The sequence below is a fragment of the Bradysia coprophila genome, chromosome II (genome assembly GCF_014529535.1).
Source record: "Bradysia coprophila strain Holo2 chromosome II, BU_Bcop_v1, whole genome shotgun sequence".
Classification (NCBI taxonomy): Eukaryota; Metazoa; Arthropoda; class Insecta; order Diptera; family Sciaridae; genus Bradysia; species Bradysia coprophila.
The window spans coordinates 8,306,428-8,319,691 of NC_050735.1; the positions used below are offsets into that span (position 1 = coordinate 8,306,428).

The following is a 13,264-nucleotide window of genomic DNA, read 5'->3' on the forward strand; positions in this document are numbered from 1 at the left end:
AAAATAGATTTTCATTCAGTTCTGTCAGTCGAAGCGGTCTCTTCATTCAATCGCTTTCAATATAATACCCATTGCTTCATACTCTAGCTGTCTTTTGTGTTGCGCAATTTAAATTTACATAGATTCTCACGCCATACGAATAGTAAATTAAAGTAGTTGGAAATCTAAATGCTCTGCACACAATTGTTTTTATTAATCGATATGTGTTAGGGAAAGTGAAAAAAAAGAAACGAATAGCTGGACTGGTCGTTTTCCACCATTAATCAATTGATTAATTTGGTAAAATATGACAAACGTTGGTGCTGGTAAAAGTCCATCGGTCATATGCAAGGAAGTATTTGACGAAGGATATCAACCATCGAACGAAGGTAATTAATTAAATTTTTGTCGAATAAATACGGAACGCAAAAGAGGAATTTCTTTTGTCCTGGCGGCTCATTATTATTTGGCGTGTTCAAAAAGAATTATGGATTTTTTCATGGCATTTTTTGTGTGTGTGTCCATACCGATATCGATTTACCATTTTCATGTTGTTGCAATACGTGTACAAAAACACCGCAGGGTTTTATTTTTGAGGGGGTGACTTGATTGTGTCACTTGCATTGGATTTTTTCCCGTTCATAACATAATTGAATTTTGCTGTAGTTATTCGCCCACTGAAAATGGATGTTAAAAGTTTAATAGGTCCCGACCTACATTGCGAAAAATGTTGCCCTTTTATCTGCAGAGATGAATGTTCGAGCGAATAATCCTATATAGAGTACATGCATGCATAACGGTGCCGTGGTGCATCAAAAATTGTGTTTTTGTTACGCTAATTTTGATTGAGTTTGTTAGGGATCATTTTCATTTCTGTAAACATATTCACCGAGAAATTACAACGTTACCTAGAGAGAAAAAGGTGGTTAGCCGACCGTTGTACTCGCACAATTGTATTGTCTCATATTATTTCACCTCAATAGGATTGGATTACTGTAACTTATGTAGTAATCGATGATTTCTAGTGTTGGATTTAATTAGGGTATCAGGTTTGAGCCACTTAAAGCACTCACCCGTATTAATAAGGTATTAGGTGCTAGTCATAGACAGATGACAGACCGAACATGCGATCAGTAGAATCGCAAATAATAGAACAATGGAAGCTCATTAATGTGTGTTCTATTGTTCTATTGTCTGTTCTATTCTTTACGTGTTCGGCGACTTTTTAATATCATTCCATGACCCTTCCCGTGATGAACGAAAATTCGTTTTGAAATAGCTAGTGGATTGAATTCGGAAGAATCATAGATGTTCTAAGAAGAGTCTAAAAGATTTTTAGGTTTGAAGTTTCGTTGGTTAGGAGATGGGTCACGGATTGCTTCATATGTGAGAATCAAACAGTTTTACTGAAAGCCAAACATTGTGAACATTTCAGAAGTAAAAGATTACGCACTGAGAATCGGAATCGACCCCAAAAGGGAATCTCATCTTTTGCCAATTGCCAAGGATGGACTTATGCGTGCTTTGCCTCGAGATTGGCAAATTTGGTAAATATTTAATTTGAAACTTTATTTTACTGTAGATTATTGTTTTTTCTTGACCAATACGATACTGGTCCAATTATCCAGATTTTAAATCATTTTCTTCGTAGCTTCCACGAGCCACAAGTGATCTATTACATCAACACGAAAACGAAAGAGCGACAGTGGGAACATCCCCTGGATGCTGAATACAAGAAATTAGTTGAACGAGCAAGACTTACGCATCCAAACGCCGATTTGTCGGAAGAAACTTCTTTACAGGACTCAGGAATCAAATCGTTACAAGGAACGGAGAATTCGGATATTCTCACAGATCAATCGATAATCAAGGAAGTTATGGATAACCAGGGAAGTAATGGAGGAAGTAGATTTCTTGCTCCGATCGAAAAGAAAGGACCAATCCAATTTGAAACCGTCCGGAACAATCGATTTGAAGTTACGAACTACGCAAACGCTGGAATCGGGCAAATAGATTTGAATATCAAAACGGAAGAATCGACAAGGCCGCTGAACTTAGTCGGAACTAAGAAAATGGACAAAGAAATGAAGCGATTGACCCTGTCTGGCACTGGATCAATGTTTTTGAAATCGAATACAAATAGGAAAGTTGACGACAAGAACAATGCAAATCCAAAAGATTTCGATTGGGGGAACAGTAACACTTACTCTGGCCATGGCTATGTCGGCGTTAAGGGGATTCTTCGAGATTCCAGTTTGACCGATGTCCGGAACAAGAATATCGCACCTAGACCCAATGACTTCGACATAGAAGATAGAAAAAGTGTTCGATTCGATCTGGAAAGGTCGACTCAAATAGAGAATCGAGATTCAAGTGAAGAAGACTGTGATGAATGGGACTTCATGGAAGGCGATGGTGTTGAGTCTCATGTGAAAGACGTTACTCTTACGTTGAACAAAGACTCAGCGTTCAAACCGACATTACAATCGCAACATTCTTTGGATGAAATTAGAAAACCAGCTAATCGTCTAGCGTCACTGGGTCGAACACTTAGTCATGACGGAGGGGCTGAAAGTAAACCACTCCATTTGTCGACTATGTTCGATCGTCAAAAGACTTCGCTGATTAGGCCACTGTATGAGGACACAGATTCTGAGTCGGGCGGTGGATCCGTTATTGGTATATCTAAGAACACTTTGCTAAGTAGTCAGCATAAGTTGAACGGAGACATCGACGAGATGTTGGAAAAAGACAAATTGAAATCTCAAATGAAAGAGCGTCTCGATAGGTTTAAATCTAATTTATTTGACCAGGAGCAAGCTGAAGAGCGGACGATGATTGAGGCATCGCAACAGCGACTGTCACAACAAAGGCAAGACATAGACGGTCAAAAAAACTTGGAGAAAATAACGTCCGATTTGAAGTACGAGACCGATCGAGATGCCATAGAATTGGAACGAGCAATGACTGAGAAGCGATTGCAGGAAATGATGGCACAGGAGAAGGAAAATTTGAAGATAAAGTTCGAAACACAGCGCGCTAAACTGGAGCTAGACCATCAGAACGAACTTTCCAAATTAGCTGAAACGTTGCAGGAGCAGATTCGTGATTTGAAAATAGAGCTCGAGTCTCAACATAATTTTGAGGTTGAAAAATTTAGCCAACGCTTGAAGGACGAATTTCAGTGTAAGACCAAGGAAATTGGCAACGAACATCGGAGTGCGGTCGAAATTTTACAGAGAAATCATGCAGAAATACTCCAAGATCTCGAACGGGATTTGAAGTCGGAAGAGGAAATAGTCAAAAAAGATCATGCAACAAACTTAGCCCAACTGAAAGACAAACTGGCCCATGAACTTGAAGTGGAAAGGCAACGAATGCGTGAGTCCGGTGAAAGTCACCAGTTTGAGAAAATGCGCTGCGAGAAACGGTTGTTGGAAGACAAATACAGATGCTTAAAAGAGAAGTACGTCAGACTCAAGGCCGATGTTAAAATATCCTTGGAAAGGAGAAGTCGGCGTCGAGATCACCAGAGTATCACAACTGGATCTGAGACTGAACGTTCGAATTCGAACAAACAATCGGCCGGAAGTAGTGATGTTCGCAGCACTTCCATTTCGGGACCGCATTTGGGGCAAGGCAGACCGCCTACAGCTCCATCTACACCTAAGCCACAAATCAAGTCTCGGGATAAATTGCGAGACAAATCTGTTGAGAGAGACTACAAAGAAAAGCAGTCATTTGGTGCTGCGGCCAAATACATTTCACACATTCAACATTATCACGACGACACAACATCGATTAGTCAAAGTGACACAACCGTTTCCAATAATCTGAATCGTGTCCGTCATCTTCCCGTTCAACCCACAGTGAGCGACAATGGAAATTCGGAGTCAGAAACGTTTACGAGAAACAAAGAGAACAATAACGTGGCGAGAGATAATGAACGCGAAGCGCCTGGCAGACAACGAAAAAAGATATTTACCCGAGCCAAATCTGCTTCGACGTCTCGATTGAATTCCATGAATCGGTCAGAGCCTCCTCGTCCTTGTACACCAGTTGAAAATTTGAGGCGTCAACTTCAGAAACTCGAAGATTTGGAGGACCAATTTCCAGATAATACGCTTGATACCACATACCATCTACGCTATCCATTCACTGATGTCGGCAAAGATCATGCAGGTTCCAGTTCCGAGCTTGAATTCTTCAAGCACCGCATTCACTTGGAGAGGTAAGTTTCTGAATTTGCAAGAATTACACCGAAAATAGCAAATCATTTCCATGGATTGTGTATGCTTACAGAGACTCTGTGCGACGAGCCAAGGATTCATTGCGAACACAACGAACCAATTTCCGAGCCAGACAACGCGAGATCAAACAGAGACATAAAAGCACCACCAGACACACTTTGGATCAGTTGATCCAGGAGGAAAAGGAACTGACTGAAATGGAAGTGAATTTGCATCGAACCAGAGCGTTACTGGGCGAGAAAGTGATACGTCTGCGGCACTTGGAACAATCATTGAAACGAGTATACGAAAAAGAGAAAGCCAAAGAACTATCAGCCGACGATAGTAAGCCGCGTAAAGACGATGCGACAATTAGTGATCTGTCTTCGCATTCCAGTTCTGGATTCAGTAGCACTGACTTTGCGAGTGACACCAACCATGACAATGTGAATCGACATAAAGAAATGTATCAGGAGTCGTCGGACATTATTCAGAGCTTGGAGCATTTGAATGCCGAAATTAGGGAAATTTGGGAAATATTAAGCAAACAGCAAGCCCATGGTAAGTATTCGTAAGAAACGCGAACCCATAGGCCACACTAAAACCATCACATTCCAGGTCTACCACCACCACCCTCAATGCTATATTCAGAAATCAATTGGCCACACATGTTGACCACCGGAACAACATCGGTTACGCCACAATCAGTCGTCCATCAAACGCAGCCCATTCCAACTCTAGCTGATCGTTTGGAAACCTATCGTCAATTAGCAGCGAATCGGAATTCGCCCACTTCAGCCGTTCCTACTGTTAGTGGTTTGATGTCAACATTAGCCGCCAATATGATTGTATCCCAATCGCCAGGTGGCTACACGACGAGCCTTGTCGAACGAACACAAGATCTGCGAAATTGGTTGCGATTAGCGAAAAATGAACATGAGCTGCTCAGCAATGGACAGCAGGCCAATCTATAAGCGAAGCAACCAATCGCATCGTGTCAAACATTATGACTTAAAACTCATTTTCGTAATTCTTTTTCTTTGTTATTTTCTATGCTAACTAAATAGACATGGACGGTTAAATTCTAGCTGTCCGTGAAATCAGAAACCAATCAACAATTTCTAATGTTACAACTAAGATTGATATTAATTCGTGAATTCCTTATGGCTAAGATTTCTATTGCAAAACTTTAAAGCTTTTGTTCGGAAACGAAATACTGAAAAAACGAAGACTGTCCATATATCCAGGTGGTCCGAATGATGAACAGCCTAACTCTACAGGTCCTTCATTCGAAAAAATCATCATATTCTCAACAATTCTATTTTTGATGTTTCGAAATGCACATATTATACGCGGACAATCCAAATTCTAAGCCGAAAGCTTTGCCTTCTTTGCTTAACATTTTTGCGAATCGATAACGAGCTTTTTTTTTTAAGTTACGAGCATTTCTATTTCTTTCTAGCGTATACGGCATTGGTTCTGAAATTTTTCGAATATTTTCGAACTCTGTCGATTTAAAAGCTTTATTACTTCTACACTGCTAAACTCACTTGTGAGCTTTTGATCAAATAGCTATGGAAACTATTAATACCTAAAAGCAGGGACTATTTTAAGGAAAAAACTTTTTCTAACTTTTCCAATTTTTCTGAGGTTTTCCCGAAAATATTTTTTGAGAAAATCCAGGAAAATTTGGAAAAATATGGGAAAACTGCAAATAACAGATTCCGAAGCAAGATGATCAAAAAACATACAGATGGTTCTCAAGTATCACAAAATGTTCGCTGTCCCATCCGATACAGTTAGATTCAGAAAAAATGATGGAGGGGTTGAGACATGCATTTCTTTACATTGGGGTCGGCCACAAATGACTTAATTCAATTTCCTTGATAAAAAAAGCAATTCCAAGATCCGCACATGACGTAATAATTCGATAGGAAGGATAAGAAGCCAATTGACATTTTTGAAAACTATGACTAGGCAACGCAACAGCATTTGTGTATCTTCAGATATCACAATCGGACAGTTTGTCATACATTCGTTGAAAGACAAAGATTCCAAGCATGGCAACGAGGCCATATTCTGACCACTGAAGGTAATGCACATCTTCAACTGATCACAAAAAATACGAAACCCAAGTTTGAGGTGAAAGTGCAGCGTCTGCGTCATATTTCGTTTTGTGTCGTATAGTGCTAATGATTTCAGTGATGCAAAAATTCTATTTAAAAGTGGTATACTGACGACCGACGTCAACCTGCGCTGCACTCGAATTAACCCGAAAATTGGTTGTTTTATATATCCCTTGGTGTTGTCAGAAAAGCCTATCGCAGCAATGAAAAATTGCTCGTGAATTTTACCACTTTTAACGTATTTGTAAAATTTGCTGCAAAATTCTATGAGAAAGAGACTTCTCCCCTTTTAGTTTATCACAATACTTATGCGCTTAAAGAACTATTTCCCTTCGAAATGCTGAACGCAATATTTTTAACGGTTTTATGCTCGTATGATCACATTTCTTTGTTGAATCGATAAAAGTTTTATTTGTAAAGGAACATTTTGTTAACACTTTGTTGCATGGCCAATAATGCATGCGACTGGAGAAAAAGAGTTGTGTTGGTAGAGAGCAATGAACGACAGAGCGCCGATTCGATATTGTCAAGCATTCGGCGAAATTATAGACAAAGAATGAGTTATGTAAACATAGAACATTTATATAAGATTTTGTGTGGACATGTTAATAGTTTAAGTACAGTGTGACTAAAAAATTTGGAAACATAAATTTAAGAATCGGAACAGGTCAGGTCAACCTGAAACCTGACGCGGAAACACTGAAAAATGATTCGACCTGAACCCGATCTGATAGATTTTGACCTGACCTGATTTGACATGAACTTGAAAATCGGAAACCTGACATGACCTGTGAACTTATCTTGACCTGCCCATGACCTGGTCTGACCTGTTTTACCAACTTTTACCACAACTTTTGACAAACTTGTAACTTTGAATGTACAAAGCCCGTGTCCTCGCCACCTTACGGAAATGAAATCCGAACTACGAAACCCCATTTTTCGACTTTTGGCCACTTACAACCAGCAAGGTATGGAAGATCAAAAATATCTAAGACTGGTTTTGGGGCCTAGGCACCAAGGCCTAACTAGACATTAATAAAAAAAAGTCCCGGAAAAATAGCACCGATTTCGGTTAGTCGAAATTCAAAAGATCCCTCATTGCATGAAACTGCGAGACGAAAAGCATAATTTTAGAAGCTCGCAAAAATCAAAATGTAAAAGAATATGCAAAACGGATCAGGTCAATTCAAGTGAAAGTTGAAACAGGTCAGGTCAAGTTAAATTTTAAACAGATCAGTTAATGTCAAATTTAAATCGGGTCAGGTCATGTTTTTCATTTTCAGTTCACAGGTCGACCTAAACCCGACCTATTCGTAGCCTTTATATTTATATGTATAATGCAAACAATAGAAGTGAGCTGAAAGATTTCAATGGTCCTTTCTAGTGTTCATAATGTATGGTGACTTTTTGATAGCTCTGTGTGTTTCCAAAGCTTTTAGGCACACATTTTACATGAAGATCCGTCATCCATTTTAAAACGCATCCGTTCATTGAATTATTATTATTTTTATTAAACCCGATGGTGATTCGTATGTAAAATTTTCGAATGGAATAGAAACCATTCCTATCCTACATATTGAATGAATTTTTTTTTAAAGAAATAAGTCTTAAACGCACGTCTGTGATAAGAAGAATTTGAATTTATTTTTAAAAGAATCACTCATATATTTTGAATATAGTTAATGTGTACGCTGTACATTCCTTTTAGTCACCACCATCCAAACGTAAGTCCTAATGGTCCGATATATTTTTATGGAGAATTTAATTCGCATTTTAAAGTTTTGTTGGTTTTGGTCGTTGAGTTTTCTTTTTCGCACACCTAATAGTATGTCGAAAGTACCAAGCGGCGGCAGTGTATTGAAAGGAATTAAAACTTATTTACTAAAGGAAAAAAAACCTATAAAATATTATATAATCTAAAATTGGTAATCAAGTTAATTGAAATTCAATCGAACAATAAAACTATTAGGAAATAATCACAATGCGTGTTATTTTAGATGGAAAGACCAAAGTACCATCAACCAAGGTAATATAAATCCGTAAAAATCCACGGAATCCAAGTGTCTGGTGAAGTCGATGTAGCACTTTTGATTTCATTAGGCTGTTATGATGAGAGAGAAGAAAAGATATAGTTCAGTCCAATTATTTTAAGCTACCTTGCGGGAATCAGAAGAAAATATGCCAGAACAATACAGAGGCGACGACTTTAGGTTTCCTCACGAGGATGTCGTGGGAGGGCAGAAAGCACAAAATGAAAAAATAAATGGAAAACCCTAGGAATTTAAAGAATTTTAGGGTTGTCATGGATGGCATTTGGCCCCGTTGAACCCTTAAACTTGGCGCCAATGGAATTTTATATGGAAAAACTGCAAAGACAAAGCCATCAAGGCAAGCTATAATTAACTAGTATTCGAACTTCCCGCTCAGATCATAACAGTCTACATTAAGTTAGTGGATTTCTGACTAGGGTATTGCAAATGATCTCACACGTCACACGTCAAAATGTCAGAAATCGCAAACAAATTCTTTTCGATTCACAATTCTATTTTTCATTTATGGATATTTGGCAGCAGACTCCGAGACAAGTTTAATTTGACTGGGTTTAGCTGTTCTTAAACACACTACATACCGTTATGATTAGAATAGACTGTTATGATAAGAGATAAGGAAGTATGATTAGGACCAGTTATTATGACATGCCTTGAGGGATGTGTAAAAATTTGAAAATAGTCAATAATAAGTAACTCGAGTCAAGTAATAATTAACTGGTCTTTGTACTTCTCGCTCTAAACATAACACTCTATAGAAATCGTTAGGGCTAAACTAAACGAGATATGACGTTGGACTTAAACTCACCCGAAAATTGGTTTCCATATTATTTGTGATCCGCTGAAGATTGCTTGAAGTGGCGTTGGCATTACGTTTACTTCAGGGCTTATATACTTTCGCAACAACTTCCGGTTGGTACATTTCAGTTCCGATAACAAATCGTTTCGCAGGAAGAAGAACTGGGTAAGTTCTTTAATAGGTCGAACCGTCTGCTTACTGCTGAACGATTGATTTGTCAGTGGCTTTGAAACTCAACCTACATTGAGGGATTTGTAAGTAAAAAATTTCTAATCGAATCGGTTTAATTTAAGTAAAATGTAGAAGATGCACCCTCATCGGAAAAAGTTGTAAGCGGTATTGCATGTATGTGAAAGATGATTCGTTCGATCCTACTAAATTCATCCTTATACCAATGGTGTAAGGAAGGTGTTTGCCAAAGATCATCAGAGGTCGGATTTCGAAAGAGTTCACTTATACCTTTCCAAATCACTTTTTCTCAATAAAATGGACTAAGAATTGGCCAAGTTATCAGTCCACAAAGTTGAGGAATTTTCCGGTACACTTTTTGGGAAAGTACCGATACCAACGCCATGTGGACTTACCCAAAAAAAAATTGTTCCACAAAATGTGGGCATAGAATGACCCTTTTCAGAAAAAAAAAAGATTATTGAAAAAGACTCAATTCTTCAGGAGATATTTGGCTTTTAATTTTTTCATATAGATGGCTTTTCTGGCCGGAAAATCGATTTTCCATTTTCCGGAAGAAAATTTAGTTCTATACTTTTTCACCATAAACAACATGTGAAATCAAAAAAAAATCAAAAGTTGCAAGGCTAGCGGAATGACACCTGCAACCGTACTATGGCATAAGGAAGGTATTTGGTCCTCTGGGTATAAGAAAGGTGTTTGGTTCGATCCTACTTAAATCATCCGTATACCAATTGTACATATAAGGAATGTGTTCATGTTTAAATTGATTCTTTGATGAATTGGCGCATACAAGGGTTTTGTCCCACATGCACAACGAATGTTTTCTTTAGAATGTGCGAATAATAAAGAATTGTGCGTTTAGTCCTTTTATAATACTTAGGCTATTCGCACAATGCGCAGAGCATAGCGATAAAATTCAAATTTGAATCACGATTTCGCCGCTGTTTTGAATGATGCAGATAGTATGTATATAATCGGTTTCGGAATCTAATTAGCAATTAGAAAATTTATGACTGTAATTTGAAAAGACTCAAGGAAACAGGAAATAAGAGCCGTAAAATTCAGATGGATTTTTCTAAATGATTCAAAAAGTATTTAAACCAACTCGCCTGGTCTACGTCGCCAGTAGTACATCTGGAATTCTATTTCGTAAAACCATTTTTTTTAATTATTAAAAATGAAGTTAATTTTTTGTGTGATCACCGCTATAATCTGTTTGAATTTTGTACAGGTTACTGTAGCCGTAATCCATTGGTTACTTTTCGAATTTGACTTAAAGATTTCATTGATTTTTAGGCCAACTATGAACAAGAGTTATTTACCAATCTAAGAATCGATGAATGTTTCAATAGAACCCAGACATGTACAGATAAAGTTAACCAAGCAGGCATCAGAGTGACAGAGGCGGACCGACGAGGACTTTGTGATGCGAAACCTTTAACGACTACAGCTACCAAATGTCTGATGGATTGTCAGATGGGTGATTTGAACTGGGTATAAATATCTGCCATCGAGAAAAGGAACTTCTTATCAACTATTCTTATAACTAACAGTTCAACAACAAAGGTTTCCAAAAAGATAACTATTTGGAATTTATTAAAAAAACAAGTTTGGGTCAAGACAGAGGATATGTACAAGCAGCCGAAAAGGCTGCAGGAGTATGTGAGAAAAAGAAGGCGTCATTCACAGATAGGTACATTTTGTAACGTTTGATTTGTGTGTGTGTGTGTGTGTGTGTAAAATCTTTAAGAGTTTACTATTTTATTATGAATTTAGCTGTGAAACTGCCTACATCGTCTTGAAGTGTTTGCAAGATGAGGGCAACAAACAACAGAGAATCAATTTGGGTTATAGTCTTCTCTACGTTGCACCTTTTTTCTTGGAATTCGATTAGAGAACACTCAATTAACACTCATTGGAAGATGACTGCCGCACACTACAGCGAGCATATCACCAGAATTATTATGAATATTCGAATCTTTTAATCTATACCCGTTTATTTAACAGAATAATCTTTTACTTCATTTAAGTTTTGACACATAACAATTTTAGCCTCCAAAGTTCATCGCTTAATTTTATCGTCGTTAACGGATACAATAACTGAACCTTTGCTAATTTGAATATTTATTTTTTTGGTTACGGTTGTAATTCTGTTGATAAAAATAAAATTTTAACATTGCTGAACAATTGAGAAAAATCAAAATTATTTCGTTGGCCGTCTGTTCGCAATAGTCACTTATGTCCAAACAACACTCTCTCTAGCAATCAAACTACTTTTTTTTGAAGTGTCAAGTAGCTTTTGGAATTTACAAGTATTTAAATGTCAGTCAAAATATAGAATAGTGTTTGTATAGACAGCTGAAGTGAGCTGAGAGAGACCAATGTCCAAAATTTCCGAGTAAGAATGCTTAATTGCGAACTGGGTAAGCATATTAGTAGATAACGGTTTGAATTCTACGCTACTAGTCATAGTCGGGAAAACATTTCTGAGCTAGCACGCCTCGTTGTGAATTGGCGGAGTATACGTCTTACGTTCATTACTTTCACTATGTGAAATGTATGATATGTTCCTGTAACCGACATTATTTTTACAAACGTTACTCACGAGCTCACTAACTATGCCCCACCTCTTGGGTCATCAGTAAATTTTCTGTGTTATGACTTTTAAGAGAGTTAAAAATATCAATTATTTTTTGATGCTTGCCCACAATGAACCTGACCCACATAAAAGGTGGAACCTAGTATGTTCGTATGATCCAGAAAGGATCAAAGAACTCAAATCAGTTTATTGTAGTGAATAGGGAAGAGAAATGAATTTTTTGGTGAGGCTGAACGGAAAAGAGTTTTAGGGCCAAAACAATACTTTTATCACTTTTCTTGAACAGAACTTCGGAAAATAAAGTTGTTCAATCATCGACTCTGCCGACTGGCCATACTGGTAAGTAGGGCGATTCTGGAAGTGCTTTTTGCATTTTTATATGAAAAAAAGCTTTTTTCGAATTTTAGGGGCGTTTTCCCGCTTTTCCCGAAGGGCCTTTTGGTAGTCAGTCTAGTACTGTAAAGGGCCTTTTTTAGAGAATTTTAGTTCTGAAAAATACAGGAAAAAATGTGAAATCTTTGGACTTTTCTCTATAATTCATGTCTTGAAGGTAAGTCGATATGTTCTCAAATGAAAAATCCAAGGTTCTGAAAAGCTGTTTTTTCTGAGACACTTACGAAGGCATATAAATTCAGGCAAATAAAATAGTATTTTACATGACTATGGATAAAAAGATGAAAAGTAGAGTTTTCGTGTGAATTTTATTGATCCGAGGCGAAGCCGAGGTCAATAAACACACGAAAACGAGACTTTTCACTTTTATCCCGAGTTATGTAATGGATTTTACATGCTGAGGGCGTCGAAAGACGTGCTTCAAACATAAAAAGTACGGTTTTCGACGCATGTAGCATGTAAAAATTGTTGTTAAACATACTCATAACAGATTGCACGGAAAGAAAACTTGAAGAAAAAAAGCTATGAAGGAAGTTGCGGGAAATTGTAATAAGATGTCATGACTCTAAACAAATATTTTCACGAAAAAATGATTCCTTTTCCTTTTCGTTCTATGATGTACATTCAAATTATTAAAAATTCCAACATTCCAGCTCTAATGTTTCCATCGTCGAATTTAGAATCACAACATATGTTAAATTTTGTACTCCACGAACAAGCCGATCAATGTCGGGTAATCATTACGGAGCTAGAATGACACAACGAATTTCCAAATTAATTGAAAAACATCGAAAAATTCAACAAAAAGCAAAAATTTCACATAAAGATGTAATATGACCACAATGACACTTTTGTACTGACAGTAATCTTCCTTTTTAAAAAGTTCACCAAATTACACC

General features: G+C 37.5%; 2 protein-coding genes and 1 long non-coding RNA gene across 5 annotated transcripts in view; all 3 read left to right on the forward strand.

Annotated features, from left to right (window-relative positions):
• The window catches only part of LOC119070809, a 531,393-nt gene that overhangs the window by 415,609 nt on the left and 102,520 nt on the right, over positions 1–13,264 (forward strand). The window lies entirely within an intron of this gene.
• Positions 11–7,293, forward strand: LOC119070078 (myosin-16). 2 transcript variants are annotated; one of them, XR_005086457.1, is made up of 6 exons: positions 11–368; positions 1,415–1,526; positions 1,631–4,210; positions 4,282–4,553; positions 4,606–4,769; positions 4,827–4,965. XR_005086457.1 is itself a non-coding variant. In XM_037174384.1 (5 exons), the coding sequence occupies exons 1-5, from the start codon at positions 287–289 to the stop codon at positions 5,180–5,182; spliced, it is 3,618 nt and encodes a 1,205-aa protein (XP_037030279.1). In that variant the 5' UTR covers positions 12–286; the 3' UTR covers positions 5,183–7,293. The 2 variants fall into 2 exon arrangements, 1 of the variants encoding a protein (XP_037030279.1); XM_037174384.1 differs by having other exon boundaries at positions 12–368; positions 4,282–4,769; positions 4,827–7,293.
• LOC119070698 lies at positions 10,507–11,559 on the forward strand. Of its 2 annotated transcripts, XM_037175159.1 has the most exons (5): positions 10,507–10,604; positions 10,670–10,867; positions 10,927–11,066; positions 11,150–11,297; positions 11,348–11,559. In XM_037175159.1, exons 1-4 carry the CDS (start codon positions 10,551–10,553, stop codon positions 11,265–11,267), a joined length of 510 nt encoding a protein of 169 aa, XP_037031054.1. In that variant the 5' UTR covers positions 10,507–10,550; the 3' UTR covers positions 11,268–11,297; positions 11,348–11,559. The 2 variants fall into 2 exon arrangements, with proteins under 2 accessions (XP_037031054.1, XP_037031048.1); XM_037175153.1 differs by having other exon boundaries at positions 11,150–11,559.

Bases quoted from the DNA above. Each gene is read 5' to 3' on its own strand.
- LOC119070078 (XM_037174384.1), top strand. From the start codon at position 287: ATGACAAACGTTGGTGCTGGTAAAAGTCCATCGGTCATATGCAAGGAA. The intron at 369-1,414 runs GTAATTAATTAA...TGAACATTTCAG, and splicing joins ATATCAACCATCGAACGAAG to AAGTAAAAGATTACGCACTG. The intron at 4,211-4,281 runs GTAAGTTTCTGA...GTATGCTTACAG, and splicing joins CACCGCATTCACTTGGAGAG to AGACTCTGTGCGACGAGCCA.
- LOC119070698 (XM_037175153.1), top strand. From the start codon at position 10,551: ATGAAGTTAATTTTTTGTGTGATCACCGCTATAATCTGTTTGAATTTT. The intron at 10,605-10,669 runs GTTACTGTAGCC...ATTGATTTTTAG, and splicing joins TCTGTTTGAATTTTGTACAG to GCCAACTATGAACAAGAGTT. The intron at 11,067-11,149 runs GTACATTTTGTA...TTATGAATTTAG, and splicing joins AAGGCGTCATTCACAGATAG to CTGTGAAACTGCCTACATCG.